Here is a 12,497-nt window from a genome sequence, read left to right as displayed (position 1 = left end):
CGAGCAGAGGATAGAAGGAGCATTGTGGCATCCCTGGAGAGTTCTCATGGCACCCTAGTTCGGAATCACTGATTTAGACTATATGTAAGCCATAAGGGTCATTGCTCCATAATTTCAGCCAATAAAGGAAAAATATAGAACATGTAATTCCTGTGGTCTCATTTACAATATGCACAATGACGAATTATCCTCTGTATCCAATATAAGACATCACTTTATTCTGGTCTTCTCTATCTGGATCTTGTCTATTAATGTGCTTGTACTCCAATCAACTGACATGGACATAAAATCTCTATGTATTTCTATGGTCACTTGTGGCTCATATTCATCTAACAAGTGTTCTTATTATGTACATCATTATATACTTCCTCTCTCTATAGCACACTGAGATGTTTTACTATCTATTACCTTTGATCTCATCCCTGATTGTTATTCCCTTTCATCTCCTTCAAGAACATGCTACTTCTTAATGGTTTCACCTTGAGACATAATTATGACCTTTCCCGCTTACTTGCTCTTGTAAATACCCTTTTAAGTAATCTAAAGATATTAATAACCTGACAGTGTTCAGTCCTGTATAGGGTTGAGCCGATCTTGAGATTTCAAGATCGATTTTAAAGTCTGATTTCCGATCATTTTCCAGCCAATCTCGATCCCGATCTCGATCGTGAAATTTGCTCAATCGCCGATCGGAATCCGATCTTTTCCCGTTCCGATCCTCAATCCTAGTCAATGCTTCTCTATGGGAAATGTCACTTTTAGGGTTAAGCCAATCTTGAGATAACCTCCGGTCTCGATCCTGCTGGAAAAGATTGGGTCGGAATTCCGATCGCCGATCGGAATCCGATCTTTTCCAATCCCGATAGCTCAACCCTAGCCCTGTACCAATACTCTGTAGATATTCAGAAACTACCATTACTTACTGAGGCAGTAGAAAAATAGCAGCTCTTCAGCAGGTCAGCAAAGGGGACTATTCATTCCCTGCAAAAAGTGCAACATTTCGGTTCACGAGGAACCTTTATCAAGGCACGTGGCACTTATTGCATGGAATAAAAAGTCCACTTTTCTGATACCTGCTGGAGTGCTGTCTAAATTTCTATTATTGGAGGGTTTGTGAGCCGAACATTGGAGAGAGGATCCTCTTTTTGTCATAGGAGCTTCTTATTTCTTGGTGGGACCCTTGTGAATTAAGATAGTAACCTGTCATGGAACTTTAGTAGACGGACAATCCTGAGTAAGTTACATGTGGTAATAATGACTGTAATGCTACAGTAACTAAACTGAGGAGCATTGGTTAGGCAGATAGATAAAGGTATAGAGAGCATGAGGAAGGCATAATCCTGGTAGATAGAAAGAGATATAGATAGTAGATAAAAAAATAAATTAGAGAATAAGATAGATAGATAGATAGATAGATAGATAGATAGATAGATAGATAGATAGGAGATAGAGATAGACGTAGATAGAGATAGACTTAGATAGAAGGAGATAGAGATAGATAGATAGATAGATAGATAGATAGATAGATAGATAGATAGATACATAGGAGATAGATAGATAGATAGATAGATAGATAGATAGATGAGAGAGATGAGAGATAGATACAGATAGACGTAGATAGAAGGAGATAGATATAGATAGATAGATAGATAGATAGATAGATAGATAGATAGATAGATAATATAAAGATATAAAACAGATATAGGTATTGAGCGGGATTATTTGCATTAATAGCACATCAGGATAACAAACCTGACCTGCTACTACTGTGACATTATATGTATATTAGGTAATGTATTATATATAAACAAGAACAGATAATAGACAATTCTTAACAGACATCCCTGTAGTGAATGTTTGCAGTTATAATAAAGGTCAATCTCTTAGCAGTGAGAATATAGAATCATTTGTCTTCCCATTACCACTATCTATTGCAATGTACTAATGTATAAAGAAGCCTGTACTTGGCAGATAGTATTGGACAGAGAATAACTCTACATATAAGGCTGGCTCAGTATTATGCAGGCTGTCACGTAGCTCCTGTGCTGTACATTTTTCTAGTTTAAATCCCTTAGGTTTATTGAGTTGGAAGGAAGCCACTTCTCCTCTGCATCATATTAATGCTCTCAGACACTTGCAAGGTAATATTTAGCACAGATATCCAGCTGCTGGTGATCTTTTAATATTTCCCCATTCCTTTGGTGACCCAAGGTTTTTATTGTTACAGAATGAAACAGTCTTGTGATAACCCCCTGGCACAGAATCCTGAATGAAGCCCTGTTATGGCCCATTATCCTAAACCTGATGTCTTGGAGAGACAAGGAACATGATTGGACTGAATAATGAATCCCTGCTGTGCAGCTATCTGCAGATCCTGCTGTGTGCACCATGTCATTGTCCATAGCTCATACCATCAGTGCTGTGTATACATACTAGGGAAGGAACTCACTAAGGTGATGAGGAACACTTGGAGGATCTCAAAGAAGAAGAAGTTAAGATCTCATTCAGTGATGGAATCCTGATCATGTCCAGCATGAACCAATATAGTCTACAATGAGTATATGATGTAACAATGGCACATAGTCCATTATTGTACAAGTATGTCACAAAGTAACTACAGTATCAGCATAAATCACAGAAAATATAAAATCACATGTATGGTGGAAACTCTTGTCCTCTCTATGGGTTTTGTTCAAGTGCTAAGGTTTCCATCAGACCCCAAACTAACTATAAGATAATAATATGTTGACACCAGTATGAATATATACATTCTATGTACAACACTGGCGAATATGTTCACACTACTGTATATGAAGAAACAAACAAATATCTATTAATAATGATATCTTAACCTATTGTGAATCATTGCAAATAGATTTTAGACAAGTTGGGCCATAAAAAGGTCAAAAAGTAGAGCATTGATAACCTATGACATATAGTATGTTATAATATCACATGAATAAAAAACCTAAATAGTAAATTAAATAATAAAATAAATAAATACATAAATAAATAAATAAATAAATAAATAAATAAATAAATAAATACATAAGCAAGCCAAGGGTTATGTATCAATAAAAAGGGCACAGACAGTTACTTTCCAGATTGTGGATACAAGTAGTAATAATATACATACAGGTGTATAATTCCTATACAATGTACTACTTTACAGTTGTTCCCCTGATATAAAGTGACTTTAGCACCTGATATTAATGCTATCACTTCAAGCTTACTATAGGAATTAACTATAATATCCATCTCCCCCATATCACAGTCACATGAGTCCAGGAAGAAGATATTTGGGAATCTCTTAAGATCACTATTTTGCAAATTTTAATTTCTAACATAGAATAATTAAGTTTTTTCAGGGTTAAGGACTGGAGTCAAAACTGATTTATTTATTTGGATTTCACCCCACAGAACCTCTGATTATCAGGTCTGTGGTGCAAGATCCAGATCAAACAGCCCCCCCATATCAAGTGTAAAGTGAGATTTTGGGGACAACTGCAGTCACATCTGAATAGTCAAATTTTGAACATCTATATTCATCCTGCAATATTATTTCTATTCATAGTAGTAAATATATTATAGGCAAATAAACAATAATAATAAAAATAACAGCACAATCATTCTATAAATAATAATAATAATAATAATAATAGTAATAAATAATAATAATAGTAATAATAATAACTGTATAAACATTCTATACATATATAATAATAATAATAATAATAATAATAACAATAATAATAATAACATTGTGTATATACTACATATATTATACACATATATACAGATGATAAGAAGTCCACTAGCACACATACCTGTCAGCGGAGAGAGCAGTCAGGGTGAACACTGAGACCCCAACAGATGTGAGCTGGATGAAGGGAATGAGCTTGCAGCCCACCCTGCCAAACAACCACTTATCTGCCAGGTACCTACTGGCATCCACAGGGGCACAAGTGACCAACAACAGCAGATCTCCCAATGCCAGGCTGGAGATGAACAGATTTGGGACATTTCTCATGGATTTTACAGTGCAGAAAATCTTGATTAATGTCACATTCCCAACAAGTCCTACAAGTATGATGAGGCCATAGACAGGGGCGATGGCATAGGTGACCCCAGGGTAGAACCAGTCCTCACCAGAATGGTTGGAGCTCTGATTGAAGCAGGAACTGGCCAGAGCAAAGTTATCCCCCTCAAAGTCCAGCAGCAGGCAGCTCTCAGGGCTCATTGTCAGACTGCAGGAAGCACCAGGTAAAGTTACAGGTGCTTATCTCCTATTATATTCACTGTCAGCCCATGAAGTCTTAGGCTGCATTCACATTGTTCAGGTCCTCTCTGCTTTCAGCTTTTGATCCTTTATTGCTTCATTGATCCTGTACTGCTTCTTAGGATGCTTTATGATCCTGCTATGACATTACTCCAGTTGTTCCCTTTTTCTTCTTCAGACTTCCAAACTCCTTGGAACAGTTTATAATATCAGTGAAAGTATATAATGGAGTATACAGCACATACCTTGTATCCACATCTGAGCTCAGTCTGTGCTATTCACTGTGGGAAAAATCCAGGGCAGCTCCCTGAAGACTTGTGACACTTCATAAAGGAAGAATCCTCAGCTTTGCAGGAGTCCACCTGCTCACACTGTACTATAAAGCAATGTAACTGGGAGCCTTGCAAGTGCTGCTGTGTGTACGGGAGCTGAGCTATGTGCAGACAAATGACAGAATCCCCCTACTGGGCAAAGTGTGCACTGCAGCTGAGAGCACATCAAGCAAGACCCTGCTAGAATAGTATGTGCACTGCCTGCATATGTAGGAAGAGTCAGTAATCAAGCAGATAGTGAGTGAGGATACTGATGTACAGACATCAAATATATATATGTATACAGACACTGGGCAGTGATACACTGAATGGCTTAAAGAGGACCTGTCACAATTTCAAAATGCTAAATGCCATACATTATATTCCATTATTTGCCCTACATTATAAAGATATGACATCTAGAAGGTTATATGTACACTTGTTCTGATCCTCCAAGGGGGTGGGAAAAAAATAAAAAGTTCCCACCCACTTGGAGAATAAGAGCTAGTTTACTGACCAGGGTCTGTATGGCAATTATCAATTAGTGACAGGTCCGCTTTAACCCTTTCCATCATCTGCCATAACAGTACAGTGGATGTCGGGTCTTTAGATATGTTAGCTGCTCAAGAGGTGAGCCGGGTCTCAAAGGTGATCGAGGTGACGTTTTCTGGTCAGCGGTGGATCGCCATCTCCAGTCATAGTCTTCTATATAGGCTTGTCTTCTATTACAGGCTGGGGATAAATACTCCTACGGGGGTCTAAATGTAAAAGGAACAAAATCTAAAAAAAAAAAAACCTACGGTATTAAAAGATGAAATCACACCCCTTTCCCTAGATCAGATCTAAAAATAAATAAATAAAGTAAAACAACTACGCATTAGGAATCCCCACGGCCAAAAATGCCCAGTCTACTAGCTTATAAAAATGATCATATTGGTAAATGCCTTAGCGGGAAAAAAAAATCAAGAGCTGAAACCTACATTTTTTCACTGTTTTACCTCCCGTAAAAAGTTGAATAAAAAGCAATTAAGTTTCCAGAAATCCCAAGGATGGAGCTGGTGGAGCTTGTAGAATATCAGCACCGACGCTCTACTGGAGGGGGACTTTACAAGAGCCACACAAAGGAAACACTTTGCAGTAGTAGAAGGGGATTATAAGGGAAATAGTCATCATCATCATCATTCTGCAGATTAGTGGCTGGCCAGGGTCAGCAAGGGGGCAGGTTTAACCATGAAATATCCCCCTTGTGCATACCCCTGCTTGAGGCATTGTCTTCTTAAAACTCAAAAAGGCCAAGATTAAATAATCGTACCCTCAAAATGAGTGTTTTTCGGAGGTTTTGTGAGAATTCCTATGCTGATTGACGCTAAATATTATCACGCACATGCGGCATCAAATATGGAGACGTACAGTACTGTGCAAAAGTTTTAGGCAAGTGTGTGTTGGGGGGAAAGGCTAAACACAGATCTTGAGGATGTAGGTTTGCTCAAATCCTTCTGTCCAGGGGTGTAGCGGTAGCAGTGTCCACAGTGCTCGAGACTAGAGATGAGCGAACAGTGTTCTATCGAACACATGTTCGATCGGATATCAGGCTGTTTGAGATGTTCGATTCCATACGGACACCACGTGGCAAACTCCAAAAAAATTTGATTCCCCTCCCACCTTCCCTGGCGCTTTTTTTGCACCAATAACAACGCAGGGGAAGTGGGACAGGAACTACAACACCGGAGGCATTGAAAAAAATCGGAAAAAGTCATTGGCTGCCGAAATCAGGTGACCTCCATATTAGACGAATAGTGGATTTCAAATCTGGGTCATAGGAGACTGTGAACTTTGTGACTATGAGACAGGGATAGCTGTACAGGCAGGGATAGCTAGGGATAACCTTTATTTAGGGGGGAATGTTATTAAAAATAACTTTTTGGGGCTCTATCAGGTGTGTAATTGTGTTTTTTGTGAGATAAACTGTTTTCCCATAGGAATGCATTGAGCAGCGTTGATTGGCCGAATGAGATACAGAAGACGTCATTCGGCCAATCAGCGCTGGCTCTGCCAGAGGAGGCGGAGTCTAAGATCGCTACACACCAGTCTCCATTCAGGTCCGACCTTAGACTCCGCCTCCTCCGGCAGAACCGAAGGCGTAGCGAGCTCACACATTCAGCTCTGCTTCATCATGCTAATAGAATGCACCTCCGGTGTAGTTTAGAATTCATTGCATTGCCAAGTCTGCTGAGTCTCTGGCACAGCAAAGCTGACCGTGTTCCAAACTCGGCACTCGCTCAGCTCTGCTGCATCACCGCATGCCCATAGGAATGCATTGGCCAGCGTTGATTGGCCAGCCATCGGCCAATCAGCGCTGGCTCTGCCGGAGGAGGCGGAGTCTAAGATCGCTCCACACCAGTCTATGGGTATGTGGTGATGCAGCAGAGCTGAGCGAGTGCCGAGCACTGAGTCTCTGCACAGTAGAGATGAGTGTGTGCCGAGCTCAGCTCTGCTGCATCACCACATACCCATAGGAATGCATTGGCCAGCGTTGATTGGCCAGTCTCCAGCCTTCGGCCAATCAGCGCTGGCTCTGCCAGAGGAGGTGGAGTCTAGGGTCAGACCTGAATGGAGACTGGTGTGTAGCGTTCTTAGACTCCGCCTCCTCCGGCAGAGCCAGCGCTGATTGGCCGAATTCTAGAGACTGGCCAATCAACGCTGGCCAATGCATTCGTATGGGAAAAAGTTAGCTTGCGAAAATCGCAAGCTGACAGGGATTTCCATGTAATAAAGTGACTTATATGCCCCCAGACATGCTTCCCCTGCTGTCCCAGTAGAGGAATAGAGCAGGACGGCGCTCACAGGTCCAATAGATTTTATTAATAAGAAGAACAGGGGTTTGAATACTACTGTTTGGTTGGAGAGGTCTCTATGGGACTGCCGAAGACAAGCCGAGTACGGTGCTTGGCTATGCCCAGAAGTCCAGTAGAATGGAATGTAGCAGCATCATACTTGTGTAAGCTCCACTCCACTCTAAAGGGGGAATTCAAACTGTCAGACCCCCACAAACATACAGTAAGTCAGCAAAAATAATACACAAAAAAAATATTACTATAGTCAAACAGGACCTGTTGTGAAGTCTGAAAAACCCAATGACATACATCATCTTATCGGCGCTGTCCTACTGAGCATAATGTTTATATTATGTTTAATTATACAAATCTGTTCAGTCATTCCAAACATATAAGCCCTTTTAATGTTGATGCAAATTAGAGTACACTAGCCAAGTGGGCGTTAACATGGCATACACCGCAGAGAGTCCCCACCCCCAGATAAACCACCCACTTGACTAGTGTACCCTAATTTGTATCAACATTTAAAGGGCTTATATATTTGGAATGGCTGAACAGATGAAGATAAACAAAGAACCAAAATGTTCAGGGTGACAGCGCCGATCAGATGATGTATGTCATTAGGCTTTTCACAGACCCAGTAACTGGTCCTCTTTAAAAGCAGATTTCTCATATGAAGGTCCCCTTTGTAAATTGAAACAGGCTCAGCAGCAGGGTCGGACTGGGGTGCCTAGGGCCCACCAGTGGGATTATTTCCAGGGGCCCACCCTACTGCCATATTAAATATCGCCCGTCCAGTTTTTGCCATTATGCACGTTTAAAGTGCATTTTCACACACAATACAGGAAGCCCAGAACCCGTCCCAGGCTTGATTGGCAGATAAGCTTTCAAACACAACGCAAACACCCCTTAGGGTGCATTCACACGGTGGAAAATGGCTGAATTTGGTGTGGAATCCGTGACAGATTCAGCGCTGAAAAAAAAGCCTCCCATTGACTTCAATGGGTTCCTTTTTCTGCAAAGCAACCCATTGAAGTCAATGGGAGGCTTTTTTTAGCGCTGAATCTAATGCAGATTCCACACCAAATTCACCGGTATTTTCCTCTGTGTGAATGCACTCTAACAATAACAACACAATGACAAGAGACCGGGAGCAGGTAATCATAAGCAGACAGGCCTCCTGCACTGTACAACGCGGCAAGAGAATGGTGCAGGAGTTCGAACGGGTGAGGACGTAACATGAGTATAATTTTTCTTTATAAGGGGTCATTCACATGGAGTAACGCCTCATGTGTATCAGAGGCGTACACGCCGGCGTTACGGCAGGGCATTCACTTCAATGGGAGCGCTCGTAGCACCGCCGTTACAGCGTTATGAGTGCTCCCATTGAAGTGAATGGGAAGTGCTCAGCAGCCCTGCTGTAACGCCGGCGTGTACGCCTCTGATACACGCGAGGCGTTACTCCATGTGAATGGCCCCTTATGCTGTGTTTTTTTTCTCTTTCAGGTTACGATAATCCATTGGATTATGTTGGATTCCATCGATGATCATCATTTTTGTTTTATTTTTTTTTAAATTCTTTAATAAAACGTTCAACGATTTGTCTATTTCAATAAAAACACATTTCTTTCACGTCTTGAGTTTTTATAAATACTTTCTTACCCCTTAGTAATGGTGACTGATAGACGGCATCCATTACTAAGGTGTGGCTTAGCATTAGTGGTGAATATTCTAGCATTAACCCTCCAATTATTACCCCGCTACCTAATGCTGAGGAGAATTGGTTATCATCCAATACCCGGCTGTTTAATAGAGACTGCTGAGGATTGGGGCAGTCACAGGCTGGAATTATTAGGGTCAGTGCACACTGAATTTTTTGGTGCTTATTGTGACGCTAAATCCGCCTCAAAATCAGCCTCCAAAAAAAGCCTCCCAATAGAACTCAAAATAAGCACCAAAAAACTCAGTGTGCACTGACCCTTAGGCTGGAAAAGGCCGAAAACAACAGGCTGGTATTATGGCTGAGAAGGGCCAAAAACCATGCCATTTCCACCCTTGTAATGTCAGGATACTGCTTGTTGTATCTGACTGGCTCATAAATATTGGGGGGACCCTATGTTGCTTTATAATTAGAAAAAAAATGACATAGGGTCCCCCCAATTTTTAATAACCAGCCAGATATAACAAGCAGCAGCAGCCTGACATTACAAGGGTGGCAAGAGCCATGGTTTTTGGCCCTTCCCAGCCTTATAATACCAGCCTGCGACCACCCCAATCCCCAGCAGTCTCTTTAGACAGCTGGGTATTGGACGATACCCAGCTCTTCCCGGCACCCCTGATGGTGTTGGGTACCGGGGTAATAATTGGAGGGTTAGTGCTAGACTATTCACCAGCTAACACTAAGCCACACCTTAGTAATGGATGCTGTCTATCAGACAGTCGCCATTACTAAGGGGGTAAGAAATATTTTTTAAAAAAATAAATCAAGAGACATGAGAGAAATTTTTTTTACTGAAATAAAAACTCCCTCAGACAACCCTCGTTGACCATTTTATTAAAAAAAAAAAAAAAAAAAAAAAAAAGATGATCATCGATGGAGTCCAACGAATCCGATGTAATCCAATCGATCCATCACAACCTGAAAGATAAAAAAACCTGTATGACGGAGAGATTGCCGCTGTTGTGAATGTAACATAAGGCTATGGCTACACTACTACTTCCGTCATGCAACCAAAGATCACAGTGTCACTTTGGGACTCTTTCACATTAGTGAATGGAGTCGCATTGGGTCCCTCAGGTTGCAATGTGACTCCATTCACTAACATGAGTGAAAGAATCACAGGGCGACACATCTTTGGTTGTATGACAGAAGTTATAGTGCAGCCATAGCCTAATGCTAGGTTCACAACAGCGGCAAGCTCTCCGTCATACAGGTCCGCCATGGGACCAGAATGACGGAGAGGTGGACTATCAAAATGGCGGTTACACCCAGACAGTGGCAGACCTCATTAACATAATGAGGTCTGCCAGGTGTCAGCCATTTTCAAAGTGAAAGGCATATACCCAAGTCCTCAGTGATTTCTGAAACTTGGGTATTGTTATGCTGGAGCCCTAGAAAAGGACACCAGCATAACAATAGTGTGGGACATTATCTATAGGGTGGGTGGACTACAACTCCCAGCAGCTCCAGATGCCCTGGAACTGTTGAGAGTTGTAGTCCACCCACCCTATAGATAATGTCCCACACTATTGTTATGCTGGTGTCCTTTTCTAGGGCTCCAGCATAACAATACAGTGAGACATTACCTATGGGGTGGGTGCACTACAACTCCCAGCAGCTCCAGGACATCTGGAGCTGCTGGGAGTTGTAGTAATTGAAAGATTTGGGGGGCAAAATAGGGGACAATAAAAGCAGTTTTTTTTATTTGTAAAATTCCCACTTACCTTGTCACTGTCTGCAGGTCTGGCCTCCGCTTCTTCAATCCAGCCGCTGCGCTCTGCTCTGACGCATCAGGAAAAGAGCTGCGGCTGGATTGGCCAATTCATTTCCAGGATACATGGGGGCGGGCCCAACTGCAGACGTTCTCCCGCCCCCCGCAGCGCTACGCCGGCAGCCGTAGCTCTGCGTAGGTAGGTGACAGGACACCTAAGCCTCCACTTGAGCAGGGGCCCGAATTGCAATGTCAGGGCCCCGATCGGTCCCCTAACCATCCCGATCGGCCCTTGATCATGCAGATCGGGCCCCTGCCTATACTTTATTAAAAATAAAAAGATCAAAAATATAGTCGGGGCCTGGGGCCCACCGGGGGATCCCCCGGTGCTCCGGCAGGCCAGTCCGACCCTGCTCAGCAGTAAAGATGTACTATAGTATTACAATAAAATATACAGTTCATTAACTATATGTATAGGTCACTTCTAGGGTTCAGCCGATCTTGAGATTTCAGGATCGTTTTTAAAATCTAATTTTCGATCACGTTCCAGCCGATCCCGATCGTGAAATTTGCTCGATCGCCGATCGGAATCCGATCTTTTCCGATCCCAATCGCTCAACCCATTGTTAGCTTTTCCCACAATGCTTGGCCAGTAGCCAAGCATTGTGAGAAATAACCTCCGACCTCGATACCGCTGGAAAAGATCAGGATCAGAATTCCGATCACGATCGTGAAATTTACTCGATCGCAGCTCTTTTCCAAGCCCAATTGCTCAACCCTAGTCACTTCTGCCTATAGAGATTTGCTCTATGGTCTCCATAGTACCTGTACTTAGGATAGTTGTCTTGAGGACACCAATTTCTATGATCCATATTATACTGACAGTGGGGAATTTATCAATCCCTCTACACCGGTTTTCTTTTTTTTTTTTTAATTAAAAAAAATCTACACCAGTTTTCTGGCATAGAATGATGATATTGCGGCGCAAATTTCTTGCAACAAACATGCACCACGTCCCTTATTCTGCACCTCATTCCCACATCAGTATATTTTTGGCATGCGATAGGAAACCCAAGTACCCGGCAGAAACTCACGCAAGCACAGGAAGAACATACAAACTCCATGCACATACTTCCCTTGGTCAGATTCTAACCCAGGACCCCAGCACTGCAAGCCAACAGTCCTAACCACTGAGCCACCATTACTTTTACATGATACTTTACTAGTCATAAATACCAGAGTCTGAAGCTGAACTTCTCCTCAGTGTTTATTGTGTACAGTATATATTTTAGGTCTACAACATATGCTAAATATTCTGCAGTGTATGAAGATAAAAGATTCATGTGCAGAACATGAAAAGAGAGCGCACAGCTCGTATTTCTCCAAAATCCATTTTCTAGCACATACAAGTGTAGCAGCACGCAGCAGCACACTCCACCCATGCTGTTATCTGCCTCTTATCCTCCTTCTGCCCACTCCTATGGCTCATCTCATGAAAGCACGGAGGATATAAATTATTCTTAGCTACTGTATAAAGAAGCAAAAAATCTGGGATAGTGTCCCATCCAAGATACGTTAGTATTTTCTGCATGACATTCTACTATAAGTAGGCACACAGGGAGAAATAATGCAGAGTGATATC

The 12,497-nt window shown here is 41.9% G+C and overlaps 1 protein-coding gene across 1 annotated transcript in view; it reads right to left on the bottom strand.

Moving 5' to 3' along the window:
- Positions 1-4,650, bottom strand: part of GRPR (gastrin releasing peptide receptor) — a 103,394-nt gene extending 98,744 nt beyond the window's left edge. Inside the window, exon 1 of the mRNA XM_075263679.1 lies at positions 3,828-4,650. Coding sequence (XP_075119780.1) covers positions 3,828-4,240 — 413 coding nt within the window. The 5' untranslated portion in view covers positions 4,241-4,650. The remainder of the gene's footprint in view (positions 1-3,827) is intronic.
- Positions 4,651-12,497: the final 7,847 nt, after the last annotated feature.

This window comes from Leptodactylus fuscus, chromosome 2 (genome assembly GCF_031893055.1).
Source record: "Leptodactylus fuscus isolate aLepFus1 chromosome 2, aLepFus1.hap2, whole genome shotgun sequence".
Taxonomy (NCBI): Eukaryota; Metazoa; Chordata; class Amphibia; order Anura; family Leptodactylidae; genus Leptodactylus; species Leptodactylus fuscus.
This window is presented reverse-complemented; position numbering and strand designations above follow the sequence as displayed.